The 20,313-nt window shown below is 48.0% G+C and overlaps 1 protein-coding gene across 1 annotated transcript; it reads right to left on the bottom strand.

The window, feature by feature from the left end:
- Positions 1-1,898: 1,898 nt before the first annotated feature.
- On the bottom strand, positions 1,899-10,157 carry LOC125398564 (alpha-1-antitrypsin-related protein-like). The gene is made up of 4 exons (XM_087911845.1): positions 9,514-10,157; positions 3,866-4,136; positions 2,852-2,999; positions 1,899-2,137 (listed from the first exon to the last, which is right to left on the bottom strand). The coding sequence occupies exons 1-4, from the start codon at positions 10,151-10,153 to the stop codon at positions 1,943-1,945; spliced, it is 1,254 nt and encodes a 417-aa protein (XP_087767971.1). The 5' UTR covers positions 10,154-10,157; the 3' UTR covers positions 1,899-1,942.
- Positions 10,158-20,313: the final 10,156 nt, after the last annotated feature.

Here is a 20,313-nt window from a genome sequence, read left to right as displayed (position 1 = left end):
ACGGACATGTTGAGATAGTCTGATGGGAACAGCTTAGTATTTGTTTAAGCATGCTTTGGGAGTCTTTAGTCTCAAGGTTCAGCTACCATGTTTGGCTGAGGCACAGTTGCTTAGTTACCAGGGTATAGTTAGGATGGTGTGATGACTTGTTTGGACCGAGAGATAGCACGTTAGTTGCCTTTTTTCATTGCCAGTGTCAAACGCCTGTCAAAGACAACCTAGGGGAGTGAAGGCCCATTATTGTAGGTGAAACAGGGCAGGAGCAGCGGGGTACATCCTGACTGCAATCAAGAAGGGGAGAGAGTCGAAGGCCTGAATGCTGTCGCCTTTTCCCTTAGTTGGGCCTCCCCCAGCATACAGGATGACACCACTCACATTCAGTGTGGATTTTCTCTCCTTAGTTAATACTTTCTAGAGTTGCAATCCCAGAGGCATGTTTCCATGGTGATTCTGAGTCTCCTTGAGTTGCCAGCAAAGATTTACCAATTTACAGGCTCCTAGGTTAGCAAGCACACTTCTGGGTTAGTCTGTGAGGTTGTCTCCAGAGATGGTTGATGTGGGTGACAGTAATAGGGGTATTAGGGATGTCCAGAATGTGAGTGGTACCATCCAAGAGTCTGGGTGAACACGGTGGGAGCAGGAAGCCAGCACAGGGAGGCTTGACGTTTCCAGAGTAGATACCTTTCTTGGTGTGTTTCATGAGGGCCGTCACTCACAGACCACATGCTCTGTCTTCTTCAGTCTTCCACATGGATTCCTACCAGTGGCTCGCCAGGCATCTTCCAGGCTTCCAGCTCCAGACTCTGCTAAATCACCAGTCCCCTTTTCCTATCAACCACCAACCACTAGAAGATGCCCACTAGCGGGCTGACAAGATGACTCTGGGCATAAAGGATCTTTGTGGCAAAGGGTGGCAGCCTGAGGTTTATAGCCAGGCCCCACATGGTGGAAGGAGAGACCCAACTCCCATAAGCTGTCCTCTGATAACTCCGTATGTATGTTGTGGCGCGCATACTCCACCACCCAAATACAAACTAAATTAACTAATTTAATTTCAAAAAATTTAAAGATGAACGATAAAAATGTGAGACATATTCTCAGGCCATATATTTGATAAGGAAGTACTCTCCAAAATATAGAAAACCGTGAAACTCCAACAACCAAGTTCCAATAATTTATGTCTTCAAAGAAAGCATACAATGACTCTTTCTGCAAAAAACTTTCTATGACATGTATTTCTTTCTACCTGCAGGAGGGGGGCATGATATGGCGGATGTGAAGGGATCAGAGGACAATTGTTGGCGTCAGATCTCTCCCTCCACCTGTGGGTCTTGGGGAACAAACTCAGGTCATCAGACTTAATGGCATACGCCTTTCCCCACTGAGCCACCCCATAAGCTCAGTGGTGGTTTATAAGTACAAAAGACGCATGAATGGTGAGGGCAGAGTGAGCGGCTTTGGGGCTACTGGCCTGATTGGCTTGAGAAGATGACAGAGGACAGGACCCAGAGAGCTTCTTGATCATTGGGGGGTTGTGAGACACCTCTAACAGGGAAGGAATGGCAGGGACAGAGACTGGGGTCCTGCTCCAGCCCCGAGGAGGAAGAACTCTACCAACCCTCTCCTCCAGCTAGTCTCAGGAAATTCCCCGTGAGACAGAGAGGATAGGCCCAGTGAGATGACGCAGTACAGCCAGAAGGGGACACGGCCCTCTTCCTTCAGTGCTGGGGATGTAACAGCACGAAGATCTCCTAAACATGGATGCAGGGGACACTGATACACACTGTGGCCAGGAGTCCCCACACTCCTTAGAAAACAGGAAGACACAGACACCACCAGGATTTGCTGATCGCATTCAGGAGTAAGCAGAACTATCCCGTGTTTAATGTCATCAGGCGGGGACATGCTGGAACAGGGTGGTGAGGATGACTGGAATTTGAAATCAACTATTTTCGGTGGGATTTGTCACTTTTCCCACAAAGAGGGGGACACTGGTGTATTCATCTTTGACAATAACTATGAAGGGCCTGTTGAAACGGATGACGGGGATCTTAGACAAGGCCCTCTTACTCAAACTGCTGTTCCTGGTGGTTTTTGTCGCTTCGTCATTGAAGGTCAGGACAGTCCTGTGCACAGCCTGTAGGGGAGAAGCAGAGGAAGTGGGAGGTTGTGCCCACCCCAGGCTAACACCAGGCCCCATGTGGGGGTCCTCATCCATGGAGAGCCTCGCTGTGACCATGCCCTTCCTGCCCACGGCCCCCTGAAACCTACTGCTCAGTAAATGCCTTTCCCAATGTGCTCAACACTTTCACACTCAGACCACTCTCCTCCCTCCTCCTCTCCTCTCCTCCCCGTCCTCTTCCCTCCCTTCCCTTTCCCTTTTCTCCCCCGCCCAACTCCCCTCCCCTCCCCTTCCCTCCTCTCTTGAACCATCTCTCATAGACTTAGCTTCAGAGGGAACCCCTGTACTTCACGTCTCCCACAAACATGGCTTCTTTCCGGTGTGCACTGAGACAAAAGTTTTGAAGGTGATCTGAGCCAAGGTCTTTCTATATTAATATAGGTAAGTTGAGGAATCAACTTACCAGGAATCAACAGCCTTGGGCAAAGATTAAGTTAAAGGCCACTGAGTCCCTTTCAAGGAGAGCTTTATGAGAGCTTACGATTCCTTATCCTGCTCTCTGATTATCTGGCTCTGCGTTCTCCACAGTACATCTCTAGAGTCTGTGGGAAACACTGAGTCTCTGTCCCCTAGCCCCGTCCTCAGCCTCTGAGGACGTGTCTGATCTGTCCTCACATTCCATTCAGCCCTATTGGCAGCTGGAGTACCGCTCTCTTCACATGACCTCACCTTGTTGAGCTTCAGAGGAGCGTCCTGCGTGATCCCCGAGAGGTCACCCTCATTGCTGAAGACCCGGGTGATGCCCAGGGTGCTCAGGATGGTCTTCAGGTCGTAGGTTGTGGACATGGACAGTTTGGGAAAGTACAGATTTGCGGTCCTGGTGTGCAGAAGAGAGGAAGGAGTCCTTCAGTGTCGTGATAGCAATGGTCTCATCTCGCGCTGGCGCCTCCTGGAAGGCCTCCCACCTCGTCCAGGAAGCCCTCCAGGAAGATTCGATATACTGTGAGACTTGTGTGTATGACTCCCCAGGCTGAGGCTCAGCCCTCCTTTTGCACAGACAAGACACCTAGAGGGTCTATGCTAAGGGAACAGAGCAGCCCTGAAATTACCCTCAGTTTGTTCTCAGCCTGCCTGACTCTGCTTTCTGTTGGGTGCCGGGCCTCAGGAGGTGTGGGACTGGGGATGAGGCAGGACATCTGTCTACAGGCAGGGCATCTGTCCACATTTCACTTTGAGCCCTCCTGAGCGTCTATGTGTATCCATGCCTTCCTCACCAGGGGAGAGCAAGGCCTGAACTCCCTGATAGCAGGGTCAGTGAGCTGGAGTGGGAGGGGCACATTCCAGAACTGTTGGCTCCCTGGGACCCAATAAACCTCACTGAAGGGTGACAGGAACATAGTCTTCTATAGTCATGCCCTGAGCTCCCCTTGGCTGGCCCTCTCCTGTTCTGGGCCCTTTCTTCTTATCTCTCATGACCTCCACTCCCAGCTGAGGCTGAGAGGCCTAAGACCCATCTCCTTGTTTTTTGCTTCTCCTGTTGTTGAGACCCCTGTGCCGGGCTCTGGCTGCTGAGGATGGAGGAGTGTCTTTGCCAAGGAGACTTAATTCTGAGCATTGTTCCTGTGTCTGAGCCTGTCTTATACTGAGTCTGTCTATAAGCTTTGGCCGAGAGCCGGGGGCCAGTGTTGAAAGGCCCCAGTCATGTCACAGCTCAGAGGCTGGGTCCCTTGCCCAGGAACTCACCTTACATCGATGAGCTTTAAGATATTTATGAAGTGAGTCTGATTCAAGGTTTTCTCTAGTTTCTGCATCTCTCCTTGGTCGGGCAGCAGGAAGAAGGCGGTGGCATCCCCCATATAATGCTTCACCAGCACCCAGCTGGACAGCTCTTCCTCGCGGTACAAAAAGAATCTACCCCGGCAATTGATCATGGGCACCTTGATGGTCGTGTCCTTGTTCACGTGGAAGTCCGCCTCTAAGGTGTGTTCCACATCGACTTCGTCATACCCTCTTCCTGGAGAGAGGGGAGGGGCGCATCAGCAGTGGAGTCAAGGGTTAGCTAAGTACTAGGGAAAAGAAGTATGGAGTGCCTTGTGAGACGCTCCCTCTGAGTCTCGGCTTCATCAGCTGTAAACTGGGATGGAGATGAGCCCATCTGGACCCTCGATGGCGCCTTACAAAACGGTCTGACGCGGTAGGAAGGGGCTGAGAGAAATGTGTGGGTTGATCTGTGAAAACCTGACTCCAACAGAGAAGTGGTTTTATTTCGTGCTCTTCAGGTCCCCCTGAGGATGCTAAATGGAGACAAGTGGCCATAATCACAGTCTCCTATAATCATGTATGTCGAATCTGGTTATCTCTTTTCTGGTGACTTCGTGTGTCTGCGCTCCCGTCAGCGTTCCGGGAAAGTCTAGTGGGTACCTGTGGATCTCCGTCTCAGGCCTGCGATAAAGTGCACAAACCTAGGAGGGCGCTCTCTTCTGTACAAGTGTTCTCTGTCAAGGCTGTCAGAGAGGGTAGACACCTCAGGGAAACCCAAGCCTTCCTAGTGTTGGACAGACGCTAAGCATCCCCTGCATCATAACTGACCTGGGGTCTCCTCGTGCCTACATTTTCCTTGGCGCCCTGTGCTGAGCTGCCCTGCTGGGCTGTGTGGGGAAGAAAGGTGCAGAAGGTGCAGCCCTGGCCTTGACTCCCATCCCCCTCTTTCTAAGTGATACATGCTGGAGGATGTGGAAGCATCTTTGGGATGTGGGCTTGTGAGGCCCTGATGTCATCTAGCACTCGAAGGAAGCAAGTCAGACTAAACACCAAGGTTATTTGATCAGCTCCTTGCTTTTGCTTCTGCTGTTATGTATGCTGCTGTTGAAAAACCCATGGTGGGTTCTGGCTGTTGAGGATGGAGGAGGAGAAGATACTTGTTTAGTTTGAGCGTTATTCCTGCTTCTGAGTCTGGTCTGCACTGTGGTAAAGAGCCTTGTGTCTGTCTACAATACTATACGCCATAGCGCTAGCTGAGGCATGGAGGCCAGGCCTGAAGGGCCCTAGTCATGTCATGCCTCAGAGGCTGGGAAGCAGAGGGACTCACCTTAATAGAGAAGCCTTAGGATGCACATTCTGTGTAACTTGCTTAGGTAAGTATCAAGACAAGTGTTTGCACACATTGACAGCAACGGTATTGCTTTCCCCCTCGATAAGCTAGGACGCTCACATCCCAAGCATGTCAGTTAACTTTCCCTATATCATGACTAATGAGTGATGAAGACAGAATCTGAACCCAAGTTTTGCATACTTCATTGCAGACTCTGTTCAGTTACTCCAGACTTTAGTAAATCAAGTCACCCAAAGCACTGTTTGACCTTTGCCTTCTGTAGAAATTTGCATGTATGACTGACAACCAGGGAAATGTCATATATCTGGTACTCAGCCCCCTTAGGGATTTCCAGTGAGCCCGGGTCTGACTGTGTAACAGAGTTGGAATTAAAATTTCCCCAGGAAGCCTCACGCTGGGAAGGAGACCAGCTGGAAGCCCTGGCATCAGGGGAGGAGACCAGAAAATGGTTAATCTCAGTTCTGATCATACACCTTGAAGTCAATCTACATAGGAACATCTTGGTTTTGTTTCATTTTTCTCCTATTAATTGTGACACTGTGCAGGTAAGGCAGAAGAAAGATGTAGAGATTGATTTTTCTCCCTCAAGTTTGAGTCAAGACTGTAAATGAGGTCATTTCCTTCAACCAGGCTCAGTTTCCTATTTTCCTGGTGAAGCGGCCTGCAGTCACCATTCAGATTCTGCTGACATTTTTGGAAAGCCAGCCAGGAGGAAGGTCGCTGAAGGAAGACACTTAGACTGGTCATGGCAAGCTAGCCATGTATTTTGGGAAATGGGGGTATTTCCTCAGCTTTTGGGACATGTCTTATATACATGTTTTTTCCCATTCCTCGTTTATATAGCATTGGCTGCAAATAAATAAAATTCTCCAGAATGGTAACAGAAAAGGAGGGTGATTTTTTTTAATGGCATCCATAAGTAAGTAGTGATACCTACCCACAAACACAGATTGTGGGGGACATGTGACCCTGGGGGTGGGGAACTCACCTCTGGGAGGCTGAGGGATGCGATTACTTATTTAATCTGCACACATGTGCATGGTTGTATATTGTACTAAGTAAGGTCTCCCAGATGCCTCCTAGTTCACAAGACTTAGGTAAATCTTTGACAGATCAGTTAATTAAACTTGTACGATAAAAGAAAAATGTTTTATTTTGTTAAAAAAGAAAGAAATCAAAAATTTTGTGAGGATGGTCTAAAATTATATATGGAAGTACAAGAAGAAAGAAGTAAATGAGTCAAACAGGAAAAAGATGAAGAAGGAGTTTTTATACAGGTGCTTGTTTGTTGAGACAGAGTCTCACTATGTAGCCCAGGCTGGCCTGAAGCCCACTATGTAGCCTCCAACTCATAATGACCTACACACCTCTGCCTCCCAAGGGAATGCATGTCTCTGTGCGTGTGCATGTGTGTGTTCTGATGTTCTTGCTCACACGTATATGTATGTGGGGGCTGAAGGTTGATTTCAGGATGTTCTCCTCTAGTGCCCTCTGCCCTAATTTCGATTTTATTTATTTATTTTTACAGGCACCGAAGCAGGCGACTCTGCGCTGCCCAGTGTGGATGCTGGCAAACCAGCTTTGGGTCTCTGCAAGGACTGCACACGTTTTCAACTGTTTAGCCATCTATCCAGCCCTTCCGCCTTAATTTCTGAGGCAGGGTCTTGCACTGATCCTGGAGTTTGTTGATTCATCCAGACTGGTCAACAAGCCCCCAAGAGTTACTTCTCTCCATCCTCCGTTGCTGGGGTCATGGTCAGTTACCATTATGCCCAGCTTTTACATGAGTGCGGGCATCGGAACTCAGGTCCTCATGCTGCGCCACAGCACCGAGCTCACGGCTTCTTTTAAGTATTGGGTCTTCATCTTTGAGAGAAACAAGGACTTAAAAAGAATCTGTCTGTTCTAATGTCTTTTAAACCTTATAATGCTGGTTAAATTAGCATCTATTGTTTAGGTTATGATGTTTGGCATAGAGATGTCTGTAATCAGAATCTTCTATCTATCTATCTATCTATCTATCTATCTATCTATCTATCTATCTATCTATCTATCTATCTATTATCTATCTATCTATTATCTATCTATCTATTATCTATCTATCTATCCATCTATTATCTATCTATCTATCTATCCATCTATTATCTATCTATCTATCTATTATCTATCTATCTATTATCTATCTATCTATCTATCTATCTATCTATCTATTATTCATCTATCCATCTATCCATCTATTTACTATCATCTAACTAGCTATCATCTATACTGTCTGTGTCTAACGGCTTAATATGCTGTGTGTGTATAGGCATTATCTAAATGTTATATGAAATTTATAAATATTCACAGGTTAATACAAGCAAAAGAATCAGCCAGTACTGTCTTTTATACAGTGTGTCGGGCCAACACCTTAAACCCACAAGAGAGTCAATAAGGTTCTTAGTATTTCTGCCATGTGAACTTAGTACCATTCACACAGAAGGTCCCATAATTCAAGCAGTTTGTTGTTTAAACCCTTGTCTGTATCCATTTGCTTCAACCCAGTTAGCAAGTTGGCTGCTGTTTACACGGGACACGCACTCCCTCTTCAGGCAGGAAATGCTTCCTAATCCTGTCTAAAGTCTAAAACTTCAAAAATAGAAGCTTTAATTAGTACTAAACATTATCTGCACTAATTATCCCTGGTCTCTGTGCATTTCTGATCTAGCAGCATGGAAGGCTGCTAAGACTCGAAGCTCAGGAAGACACTTTACTAATCTACTATCGTTCAAACTAAGATTTGTCCTAATGGCAGTCTTTTCCGTGTCACACGTGATCTGTTCTACTCTGGTCATTTGGAGCAGAGATAGTCAGCTGTACTAGGCACTGCGTTCCCAGCAGCCGCTAATCATTAAAACCACTGGACACTGGGTATCCAGTGTAATCCTGAAGTAATGCTGTATACAACAACAACAACAAAAAGTTTGTTTTGGAAATTGCTAAACTTCTTTTAGAGAGAGTTTGCAGTTCCTCAGAAAACTCTGGACAGTCCTGGATGAATGGCTTGAAACAAATCTCCCTGTACAGGAAATTGTCTGAGAGACTCCAGGATGGCTGAAACTAAATCCAATTTAAAAACGGACTACTGGCAAGCTCAGTCTCAGTCAGTGCTCCTCCTTCAAACCCACTCAGCTGCCTAAACTTAGCCTAAAAGGTCACCTGGGACTGACTGCTTGACTTCCTGACACGTCCTTTGTGCTGCAGGGTCAGATCAGACTCACGGAACAGATCTTGCCTTGGCAGTGACAGCTAAGACAACTGAGACCAAACCTTGGCATGGTCAACCATGTGTGCGGAGGAAATGTATCAAGACAAAGGGAGAGAAATTGCTGGAATAAAAGTGGAGTCATGACAGACCTGATGGTGCACAACTCAAAGGGTCATGAGTTACAGGTCAGCAAAGATGATGCAGTAAGATACTGTTAAAATACCAAAATGAAACGAAACACAACAACATCCAAAATGGAGTCACTTGTGCCACAAGTGTGTCTAAGAAAAAGTTCCTCTGAATGATGTTAGGACTTTGGTTCCTAGAAGTATTCTGCCAAGGATTGTTTTTTAGGTCCAGGAATATCTAGGGAATTTCCACACAAGTCCAACAATAGATAGGACAACATCCCAAGTCCCTTAAGACAGAGGAATGAACAAAAAAAGAGTTGTCATCAGGTAACAGGGACCCTGAGGGATTAAAATATCTCTCAGATATTCCATTTTAGTAGGGAGACTAACCCGTAGTCCTGATGGCTGAGGAAGAAGCCATGTTCCAGAAAAGGGTCAGTGTCACAGCTCTGACTGCTACCTCACAGCTAACTCTGCACATGTGAACTTTTTGCCTTCTGCATCATCTTTTCTACAAATTGCAACACTGCTGTCGGTCAGGCAGAGAAAAGTTTCTTCCCCCTAGTTCTGATCTAAATTGAAAAAAAAATAAAGTCCAACAAAACATTTTTTTTTATCAGTTCCCATTTCCTAGTGTTCCAGTAAAGTTGTAAGAGGTAGGTTCTGGTACCATTAAGATAACTCAAGGAGACTGTGGTCTGACGGGTTTTAACCCATCACCCCCAACCTATAGGTTTATAGATGTTACTGAATTATTTCTGGGTGAAATAATTGAACTGAAAATCAAGTTGCAATGTTGCCTGCTACATTCTGGTATGTCAAGGAAGAATTAAATACTGGAGCACGAGGACATTTTCGGGTGGCTTCCTTGAGGTCACTAACCCTGGTGGTCCCACCTTACCTTGGAAAAAGATGTAGTTCATCAAGGCAAACGTTGTGTCTTTCTCCAGATCCTTGACCAATCCCACTATTTTCCCTTGGGTTTCATCTGCCACATAGTCATTGATCTGTTTTTGGGCTCGTTGGGTGTCCTTGAAGTTGACAGCAATGATTTTTGAGTAGTACAGCCCCTTGACATCCTCCACAAACTTGTCCACCAGCTTCAGACTCTGGTCAGTGAATAGGCTGCTGTCTATAGTCAGCTGGGACCTGTGGTCTGGCAGATGGAGGATATAGATAAGTTGCTTGATGCATGCATGAATGTAGTTCTCGGGTATTTCTGTGAGGTTGAACTTCAGTCCTTCCAGGATCTGGCTGTGGGTGCTACTCTTGGTCCCAAGGGAGAGCATTAAAGAGGCGACAATGATGTTCACTGGGGAGAATAAGATGTTGGTGTCCTTTGCCCAACTCTCCGACTTCTGATACAAGGTGAAGGTTAACTGGATGATGCTGTAGGAGATGCGCTGGCAGGGCAGGTGCTCCTGATGCTCATGGTCATGCTCATCCACGTCTATCTCCAGGGGATCTTGAGGCTGGGAGCCAGAGAAAAGGCAGCACAGGCCTGCTAGCAAAAGGAGACCCTGGGAGACAGAGGATGACATTGTCCTGCAAGACAGAGATGGAGACATGAGTCCTAAGTCAGGGCCCATGAGGATCCCTACATATAAAGGCAACTGCAACCATGTGCTCTCCACTGTCCCCATTGTGTGTGTGTGTGTGTGTGTGTGTGTGTGTGTGTGTTCATATTGCCATTTGCTCTAATGAATGTGGTTTGCTCCTTCACAGTTTCTGGGACAGAAAAGATGACAGCAGTTCTAGTCTAGACTCTGCTTCTAATGACACACACACACATACATACACACACACACACACACACAATTTCATCTTTGGAATGAGGCAGATCGGGGGAGGTAAATGAAATAAATGCAGAAATATCACAGAGAACACTCAGATATAACCACAGAGCAGTTCATGGGGGGACGTGGGGTAGTGGGCTTAGCAAACCACTAACAGTTAGGACTAGCCAAGGCCCATGAATCCAGAAGAAAAAAAAGAGAGACAGAGGGCGAGACCAGCTATTCCAGGAGATAGTGAACACATCTCTCCCTTGGGGCTCGGGAGCTCTCACCGGGATATCAAGATCAGAGTACCCAGGTAGGAGAGTGGACTAAAGGAAGAGGGCTGAGGACCAGACTTTACTCTGGAATTTAGTTCTGAAAATCCAGAACCAAAAAAGACTCCTTTCTCTCCAAGATAGTTAGGGTTGTAGATGGTCATAGACTCACCATGCCCACGGCAGGGTCTCTGACTCAGAATGGGTAGCCCTAAGAAGGATCCTCAAGGCAGATCAGGTGCCAGTTGGGGGGGTTGGGGAGTGAATTTGCCTAAGGTAGCCACTTCTCTATAGACAGAGAACAGGGGGAGGCCAAAGGTACAGGATCCAAAACAGGTCACCAGCCTGGCCCTTATCAGCACACACTGTGGGCCTATTGTGTGCTGAGAACCCAGGGTAATGTCTTTGTTCTCTGAACTCTGTGCATAGGAGATGAGCTAGGTACCTTCGTTTCCCATGTATGAATGAATGAGATGCTGAACCCAAGGGATGGAGGCTGGCAATGCCCACCCTGAGGACTCAAGAGGAAGATGATGAAGCACTTACTGAGTAGAATCGGCTGAGGCCAGCTGGAGGGTCACAGTGAAGCACTGGCTGTCCCTCACAGTTTTTCCCTGGAGACTTATAAGCTGATTGCAGGGGTGGGGAGGGTGTAGGGACACTCAGTCCCAATGCATACAGGGATGCTTCAGGCTGGAGGAGAGCCTGGGGCTGATTGTGGAGGCTGGCCAGGGGACTGTGTCATGTACTCTGTAACCTGAGGGCTTGACCACCTTTCCAGAGATTGGCTTAGTGTGGTACAACGAGAAAGTGGGGAGAGAGGGAGTGCCAGGGCCACTGTAGCTCAGAGTAGGCAATAGGTACACACTGTGGCCAACTGGACAGAAGAGAAGATGTTTCAAAGAAAGTGACTTCTACTATCAGATTGTTGGAACAAAGGACCCGAAATAATTAACTTCCCAGGGATTCTATGCAGGGTAAAGGGAAAGGCTGAAACCCTGCTGCCAGCCACAGCAGGGACTGCCTCCCCAGAAGAGATCTAGCCCAGTTCTGATAACTTTGACTGACATAGTATTTTTCCTGGCTTGTGCTGTGTAGTGTCTTTCTCAGAGTTCTACTGCTGTGAAGAGACATCCTGAGAGCAGAAACTCTTTAATTGGGGATTGCTTACAGTTTCAGAGGTCTAGTTCATTATCATGGCAGGGAGTATGGCAGACATGGTGCTGGAGAGGTAGCTGAGAGTTCTACATCTGGACCCACAGCAACAGGAAAACAGCCATTGGGTATGACTTAGGTTTTTGAAACCTCAAAGCCCGCCCACAAGTGGCACACTTCTTCCAACAAAGCCACGCCTCTTAATCCTTCTCAGGTAGTGCCACTCCCTGGTGACCAAGAATTTCAACCTAAGAACCTTTAGAGGTGATTAATATTCAGACATATCTTCTATAGAATTTTAACACTGCCATGGAAAAAGCTACAAGTAAATGGGACCTTTTTTCTCCTTGGTTTCACAATTTGTCAGTTGCTCCCAAGAAGCAGGGGCCATGACTCTAAGTGCCCCATCTAACAACAGTAACAGAGTCCAGCAGAAGGGATCCCACAATTCACTGATCCCCTGGCTGGGAAAAAGGTAGATTCTGGTTCTGGATCCCTCCACTCAAGAGGAGCCTGTTTTTCCTTACTTTTATCTTGAATAAAATTTGATTTTCATGGTAATTTGAGTGAGAATGGCTCCCACAGGAACATATATTTGAATGCTTTGGTTCCAAGTTGGTGAAACTGTTTGGGAAGGGTTAGGAGATGTGGCCTCACTGGAGGAGATGCGCCACTATAGAGGGGCTTTGAAGCTTCAAAAGCTCAAGCCATTGCAGTTCTCTCTCTCTCTCTCTCTCTCTCTCTCTCTCTCTCTCTCTCTCTCTCTCTCTCTCTCTCAAGTTCTGGATCAGATGCCAGCTCTCAGTTACTGGTCAGGTGCCATGCATGCACACACACCTGATGTTGTGCTTCCCATAATGCCCTCGGGGTTGCCTTCTGAATCTGAAAGCGAGCCCACAATTAAATGCCTTCTTTTACAGGTTGCCTTGGTCCTGGTGTTTTGTCATGGCGATAGAAAAGGACTTAAGAGCTTGGTAAAGCCCCTGTTTTTCCCTTTTAGTTCTTTTGTCATCTGAGAAAATGACCCTATGCCTGCACCCTGAGTAACATCAGGATAGGCTCGATATTTTCCCTGGTTTGACCAATCATAGCAGAGAGCTCCTGGACACCCTTGTCTCTCTGTTCTCAAATGTCCCCACGGAACCTGAAATGGCTCCCTGAAGACCAACGCATACCAACCTTCCCTGGCAGGCATCTGCACGTACCAACCTTGGGCAACAGATGCCCAAACGATCCAACAGAACTCCAATCTTGCTCAAAAGAGCTTCCAGGAGGCTAAGACCTCCATTCACCCCAGGAGTCCAACAAAATGGATGCAGCGCAGGAGAACTCTGACAACAGTCTCCAAAGTTGTTCAGAAAGAACTCATAAGGCTCAAAGGAGCCTTCAAACTGAAGGAAGGCAAAGTCCAAGGTGCTCGTAGTGGGAAGAAATTTACCGAGGGTCAAACTTTCTTGAAAGTCTAAAACAAAGCATAAATTCTTATTTCTCAGCTCTACCTGGTGGAAAAGCTGCTGAAGTTGACAAAAATCCCCTCCACCCCGGATATGAGGTCACTTCCTGTGTGATACTTTCCAGCCTTCCCTCTCCATCTGGGGAAAACTTGCTGTGAGCAGCTGACATCCAAAAGTAGTCTTTTCTCTTGATTGGAGTGCCAAAATCATTATCGGAGTCCTTAGCTGTGGAGTTGGGACCCTGACAATTCTAACAAGTAGGTCAATTAAACAGACCGGTATAGTGAAAAGCGGAGACTTATTCCCAATGAAAAGGGGAACAGAGGCCCAGAGACATTATCCCTGGCCCCTATACATCATCAGGGTCCTGCAGTGAGGATGTGGCTAAGCAGAGAAGCCTAGGCCAACTTATGGCCTGTCCATCATTGTCTCAGCTTCCCTCCTTTGGGGTGATAGGATAACTTCTCAGAATTGTAGGAAATCTCTTTCTGAAAGATAGGTTGCCTCATCCCTCACCCAGCTATCCTCAGGGAAGATGTGGCCTTTTTATTCTCCTGGTAGAAAGTTCTAGGGGAACTTCCAGTTTCCTGGGTCCATTGCCTCAAAATTTGACCACAAAAGAGAGAGACTCAAATGTCTCTTTGGAATAATTTCCTTCCTGTTGGGATGAGGACAGGTCTGGCCGCTCAAGTAGAAGCTGTTAGCTGATAGTGCCTGCTCTGTGCCCACAGGGTGAAGGGTTTATTCTTGTCTGTTTTTATTTTCTGCCTGTGTGAGCAGGAAGGAACAGAATGGAGCACGGCTGTGGCCCCTTAGCCACCATCCCAAAAGGTCTTTTAATTAGGGTTTCTGCTGCTATGATAAAACACCATGACCAAAAGTATCAGGGACCTCTGAGTGCCAGCCTCAGTGTCCTCTCAGGGTTCAGAAGAAGACTCACAGCAAGCGCGGGACTCAGAAGGAACCGAGGGAAGAAATGAACTCCCCACTACGTACTGTTCTGCATCAGTTTCTTTGGTCTCCTCCTGTTGTTCTCCTCAGTTCTGGAAAGTTTCCAGTTTATATACACAAAAAACAAAGGCAATTCTCTGAGCTTCAACATCCCTTTATCTTTGAAGGTCCCAAATGTGATCTATCTGAAAGACTCCTTTCCTGACTGCATGTCCTGCCAAATGGAAGATAGTTGCAGGGAGGTGGCTTCTAATGTAGCTCAGGGAACAGAATGGAGCATGGCTGTGGAAACCAAATTTTTATTGCTACGTGACTAAATTCTCTCATTGGAATTCTCATGGGGTGGGGAAAGCCATTCCGTAAACAACAGAACAAGGCAGGCTTTTAAATGACCACAGTCCTTGTGGGACAAATAGATTCAGTTATGAAGCATGTCCCCATATATATTCTATATATCTATATACATAGCTAAATGAAAAGTCATTTACCTGACCACCCACAGATACATGTGCCCATAAGATTAACTTGTAATCATGAGATTGCATCTACACATCACACGAGATTACACACCACAATGTGGGTATGGGGGAGACACAAAGCTGTTTCAGCAACAGATTTCAGAGTCTGTGGTCCTGCAGACCTTGTCTGGACAGGATTAATCCTCCATCAGATAACCACACCTCTGGTGGGTCGACATCGGAGCACTGGCTACCACCTACGTCTCATGGCCCGTGACACAAAAGCAACTTGGGGAGGAATGGCCTTACTCAGCTTCTGATTCCACACCACAGTCTATCACTGAGGGGAGTCAGGGCAGGGATCTGGAGGCAGAGTGATGCAGAGGGGACTGTTTGTTGACTTACTCCACACAACTCGCTCAGCTTGCACCCACGGTGGTCATTAACCAAGAAAATTATCTACAGACATGCCCAAAGATCAACTTCTCAATTAAGATCGCCTCTTCCTAGGTATGTCCAAATTTTGTCAGATTGACAAAACAAAACAAAAGCCAAAAAAACTGACCAGGACAAAAGGCCACACTGCAGGTCCAGCACTCAGACCAGGCCCAGTCCCTTCATGGTGACAGACACCAATCTGCCTTCCTAGTTTAGCATTCCCAGAGCTTGTCCCATCAGCAACTTGTCTGACTCCTAATTTCCCGCCTGTGATAAAAATGAAGATGCTTGACTGGCTCCCCACTTGGAGAAATATTGTTCTGCAAAGGCCGTCAACTGGAAAGGGTTGTAAACACAGGGAAGCTAAGGTAGAGCGCCCTGCATCGCTCAGGAGGAGGCCGTTGGACTCTTAGCCCTATTTGCTGAAGTCTGAGCAGGAAGGAGGGTAGCTCATGGGAGACTAGAGAGGCAGGGAGATACCATGTACTCCACCCAGGGAAGAACCAAGAGTCAGGAAGGGTCCCCCCTGCTCCTCTCCCTCCTCTCCCCGCTCCTCTACTTACTCTCTTTCCTCCTCCCTCTTCTCCCTCCTTTCCTCCCCTCCTCTTCATCTTCTGTCTTTCCCAATTCTTCCGCCCCCTTTCCCCTCCATATCTTCTTTCTCCATCCTCCTTCTATGATTTCTACTTGGGAGATGTCGGGGTGGGGGAGCTCCATTTACTCAAAACACATGACATGTGGTGTCGATGCCATTGGAAAGTGTCTAAGTCACGTCCCTGCGGTGCACACGGGTCACAGCCGCAGCTCTCCCTCCTGGCTGGAGTCTGTGCACAGGTGTGCAGTAGCACCCACCTCAGAAACAACTGCTCAAGTCTGCACGTCTCAAGACACTGCACCCATCTTCCAGACCAGGCCTTGACCTCGCTGTGCCCACCCAAACTGATGACTTCACCGCTTCTCCACAGGTCCTGGTCCCTGGAGCGGGGGGGGGGGGGAGGGCGTCTCTGCCTGGCTCCCCCTTCTGACTCTTTCCTTCCTCTGGGATTTATTTTCAGATGGGGCCTCTATAGCTCTTTGTACATTTTTTTTTACACCTGCTCGCTGCTTCACCCCCAGCCTCTGCAACATTTCCTCAGTGGTGAAGAAGAGCTGTCTTACTCTCAACAAGGACCCCAGTGGTATGAGTATTGTCATTCCTGGAAGACACAATGTCTCCAAGTGTGGGGAACGAGCCTTTGAAAAGGGAAGGTTAAGTTTCAGGATCTCAGCATGGGAAGTTTGTCAGAGTGGTACCCAAATACTTCATAGAGCAAGAGAAAGATATGGCCCAACAAAGGTAGAGAAGGGATGGCAGCCCCTAGGCAGAAGCGCTGACAGCTGCCTGAAGATGGCAGCGGGTGGAACGGCACTGTTCCTAAAGACTCTGAGGGCACCCCCAAATCTTAACTTGGTCCCAATAATAATTCCTGCCACTGTTTCTGTGGCAGAAAAAGTTTTCACTCAAAGCCACCAAGTTTGTGTCATCTGGAACAGCAGGCCAAAGGCTCTGGGGCAGGGCCCTCAACATGGCCCCATCTCCACCACCATCTGCTTATGTTAGTCCAGCAAGGTGAACAACTGTCCTGTGTCCTCTGCATCCCTAGCTTCAACTCAGGGTACACAGAGAGGACATGCATGGTACAGTGGCATTTGCCCAGAATATCACGACATAGGGACCTCCATTCTTACGCTTGCCAATGAGGACACGGAGACTGAAGAAGTGGGTGAGGACATCACACAGTCAAATGAAACCCAGAGCCTGGGTTGTCTGACTTTCTGCTAGGGGAGAGGTCAGGATTCAGAAGATCAGCCCTTTGGCTCCCTGTGAAGAATGGCAGAAAGGTATGGGAGCAAGGATCTAAATGGGGCCCAGAAGGGAGAAAGGAGGACCCAGGGGCACTGTAAAATACCCAGTCCAGCATCCGCTTACTGAATCTCCTGTCTTTGCTGTCTCCCGTGCCAAATATGTATTATGTGTGTGTGTGTTTATGTATATGTATAAATGGCTGTTGTTTTCCCCTTTTTTTTCTGTAGCTTGGCCTGCTGTCTTTCCTAGTCATTCAATTCCTTTTCCATGCCAGGAATTGAACTCTGCTGTCTCCTAGGTGACCACCCTCACCCTGTCACAAAAAGCTACCACCCACATTTAGGCAGGATTTCCCATCGCAGTTAGCCTAATCTAGGACCTCCCTGACTGACAGGCTCAGAATCACTCCAAGATGGTTCCAGATTCTGTCAAGTTGACACACACACAAAACCTGCCACACCTTAGGAACAAAAGCGATTAGATGGCTAAATCCTTGCATTCATCCCGAGAGTCCTGGCTGAGGAACAGGCAAAGTGGTGTTGCTTCATGCACTTCCCCAAATTCGGTTTCTTCTGTGTGCTTTCTTTGAAATAGCACAACGGAATTTAGTTCCATTCTTATCTCTGATCGTACATTAATTCAGTTCCCTCAGTTCTCAGATAGCACACGATCAGCACGTTGGTTCTGATAGAGTGCCTTTGACTGCTCAGAGCAGAGGTGCCTGGGTAGCCAGGGATCAAGGCACCTGCCCTCCCCTGGCGTCAACTCTGTGGGACTCAACCTGGCCCTGAACCCTGCCCTGCTAACAAAGCCCTCATGGTCGGCAGTTGTCAGCCTGCCCCTTGTCTGTGTGAGCGCGCAGGCGCACAGAGGCCAGCATTTGAGTGTCGTCCTCTGTTCCTCTCTGTCTTATCTTGTTGGCGTGGTCTCTCACTGAACCAGAGCTCACTAATTAAGCCAGGCTGTGGCCGGCAAACCCCGGGGGATATCTTCCTAGTGCCGGGGTTATATCAGACCCCAGGTTTTATGTCTTCTGCAGAAAGTGCCTCACTGTCTCCCCAGCCCCTCACCATCCTTTTCAGATCGCTGTCATCATTTACATGGTTAGTAGGTGAAGATGTCCTTGCGCGGCATTAGTGACTCCTGGCTGCACAGTCATCATGGGCTGGATTGTGCTATTGCCACAAAGAACCAGTGATTGACTATAGATGAGACTGAATCCTTTATTACTTGCCCCACACGGGAGAAGCCAAGAGCTGTGCCATCCGGTGATGGCCTCCTTTCCCTCCATCCCTGCCTCTGAATATCTCAGTGCAGTTCCACTGAACGCTCCTTGAGTGGCCTTGGGACACCAACACTGTCACTCAGTGGACGTCGACTGCTTGTGGATCCTGTGCGACTGCTCTTGGCCCTGGCCAGTGCCAGCCGCTGGAGACGAAGCATAAAAAATGGGCGCCTTTGGGTTTCATTCGTGAGTGAAGCAATGCGAGAATGCCCGCGTGAAGTAGAACTTCTAGACCCAGGCTGACTGAGCTAGTGGCACGCACCTCCCTCAAGCGGGACAAGACCCCCACTCCACTGCGTCGGCACCCAGGCCAACCGGGAGACTGGGCTTCATGGGAGCACTGAAGAGCAGATACTAATACATTTACAAATGAGAACCCAGAGACGCAGAGAGGATGAGAAGAAGCTCGCCCCTGGTCACCCAGTCTTCTCTTTCACGCTGCATCCTAATGTTAGAGTGTGTCTCCTGACCCAGCTGCTTCTGTGTCCTTGCTGGAGATGGAGCTTGCCTTGGAGAGAGGACCTTTTCCTGAGTCCTCTACCAGGAGCTACCATGTGACCTCCAAGATGGGCCTTGTATAAATAGGAACAGCTGGCATGGAGTTCTTTACTGTGTTCCTGGTAAATCTGTCCGGGACTGCAATAACCATGCTCTGCCTGCAGGGTGCGCTGGAGTGCTGCTGGTGGTTGGTTGCCCTTGCTCATTTCCTGGGGTTCTCAAAGAAGAGTGAATTGCTTGCACCCCCTGCTAGGTTCTGTGCTGACTAATACCCACGGCCTTAGGGCAGCACTCCTTCAGGGTGACCTGAGTCCCAGCCTTCTGACTTCAGAATGGAGCAAGTCTGTGCTGATGGTTGGACGAATGTCAGTCACTGGTTTCGCAGATTATTAGTGACATTATAGGTTTGGCCTGAGCTCCTACAATAGGCTCTGTGAAAACAGAGCAGGCCAAAATGGCATCCGCTACCACAACTACAAATAATCAGGGTAAAATCGAAGGAAGGGGAAAAATTCCAGGGCCCGCCAGTTTCTCCTGAAAACAGGAAATTCCAGTTCGCCTGAATCAGCATAGTAAAGCCTCCCCTCCAAATTAGCTAGGATTCCCCCCACACTTCGGCTCCTCCCCTCCAAGTGTCCTGCTGTTGCCTGACCTTAACAGGGCCCTGTCACAGAGGGGTAAGGTCACTACTGTGTCATCCCCCACTGAATCTGCTTTGTTGTCTCCTCACCTATCCCTAGAGTCAAGGGGGTCCCTGCTTGTGAAGGAGCAAACCTGGAACATCCGGTACCCCCAGCAAATGGGGCAGAGAAGTCAAAGCAATTGGACCAGCAAACACTTGGATATTCTGATGCTAGATGGATAGGGTGTGCGGCCCGCAGGCAGTCAGACCTGGGACTAGAAGACCCACGTTCTCTCTGGGCTACACAGGGCACTTCAGTTACCCTGTTGCGCTGCGGATTGGAAAACATCTGACAGCGCAAACTGGCAGGAGGTAGGAGTTGCACTGTTTCCCCTGAGGTTGGCACTGCAGGCAGAAGTCCTGGCATGGTTCCCAGGGCATGGAACTAGATCGGTGTACAGCCAGCAGTGGACTGAGGGACAAGGGTTTGGAGGCACTGGTGCCATCCAGGTAACTGGTTTTGCTACTTACTAACTACGTGACTTAGGAGGAGGGGAAACAGTCTCCCAGAGCCTCACTTTTCTCATCTGCAAAGTGGGTGAATGAGAGCACAGCCCATGTGCATTCAGGATTGTGATGTGGCCATAAGACTATACAAGAAAAAGCTGGTTGTCAGCCAGGGTGTCTGATTTGCAGGGGCTCAGAAAGGCAAACCGCAGAACTGACACTCCAACCTGTTCTCATGATTTTAGGAAAGAAGCTCCCAAACCAAAACTCTTGCAGTTCAAATTCAGATTATCAGTGATGCGGAACAAGGTTCAGAGAAGTTTGCCAACTTCACTCAGGTCACACAGCAAGTATTTTCAGAATACATGTTATTCATCAGAACCTCAGAATTTTGGAGACTTTCTGCTGATCGACAACATTCATCAGAAACCATT

This window comes from Myodes glareolus, chromosome 11, assembly GCF_982192425.1.
Source record: "Myodes glareolus chromosome 11, mMyoGla1.1, whole genome shotgun sequence".
In the NCBI taxonomy this organism is placed as follows: domain Eukaryota; kingdom Metazoa; phylum Chordata; class Mammalia; order Rodentia; family Cricetidae; genus Myodes; species Myodes glareolus.
The sequence above is the reverse complement of the archived record's forward strand: the minus strand, read 5'-3'. Positions and strand labels throughout refer to the sequence as shown.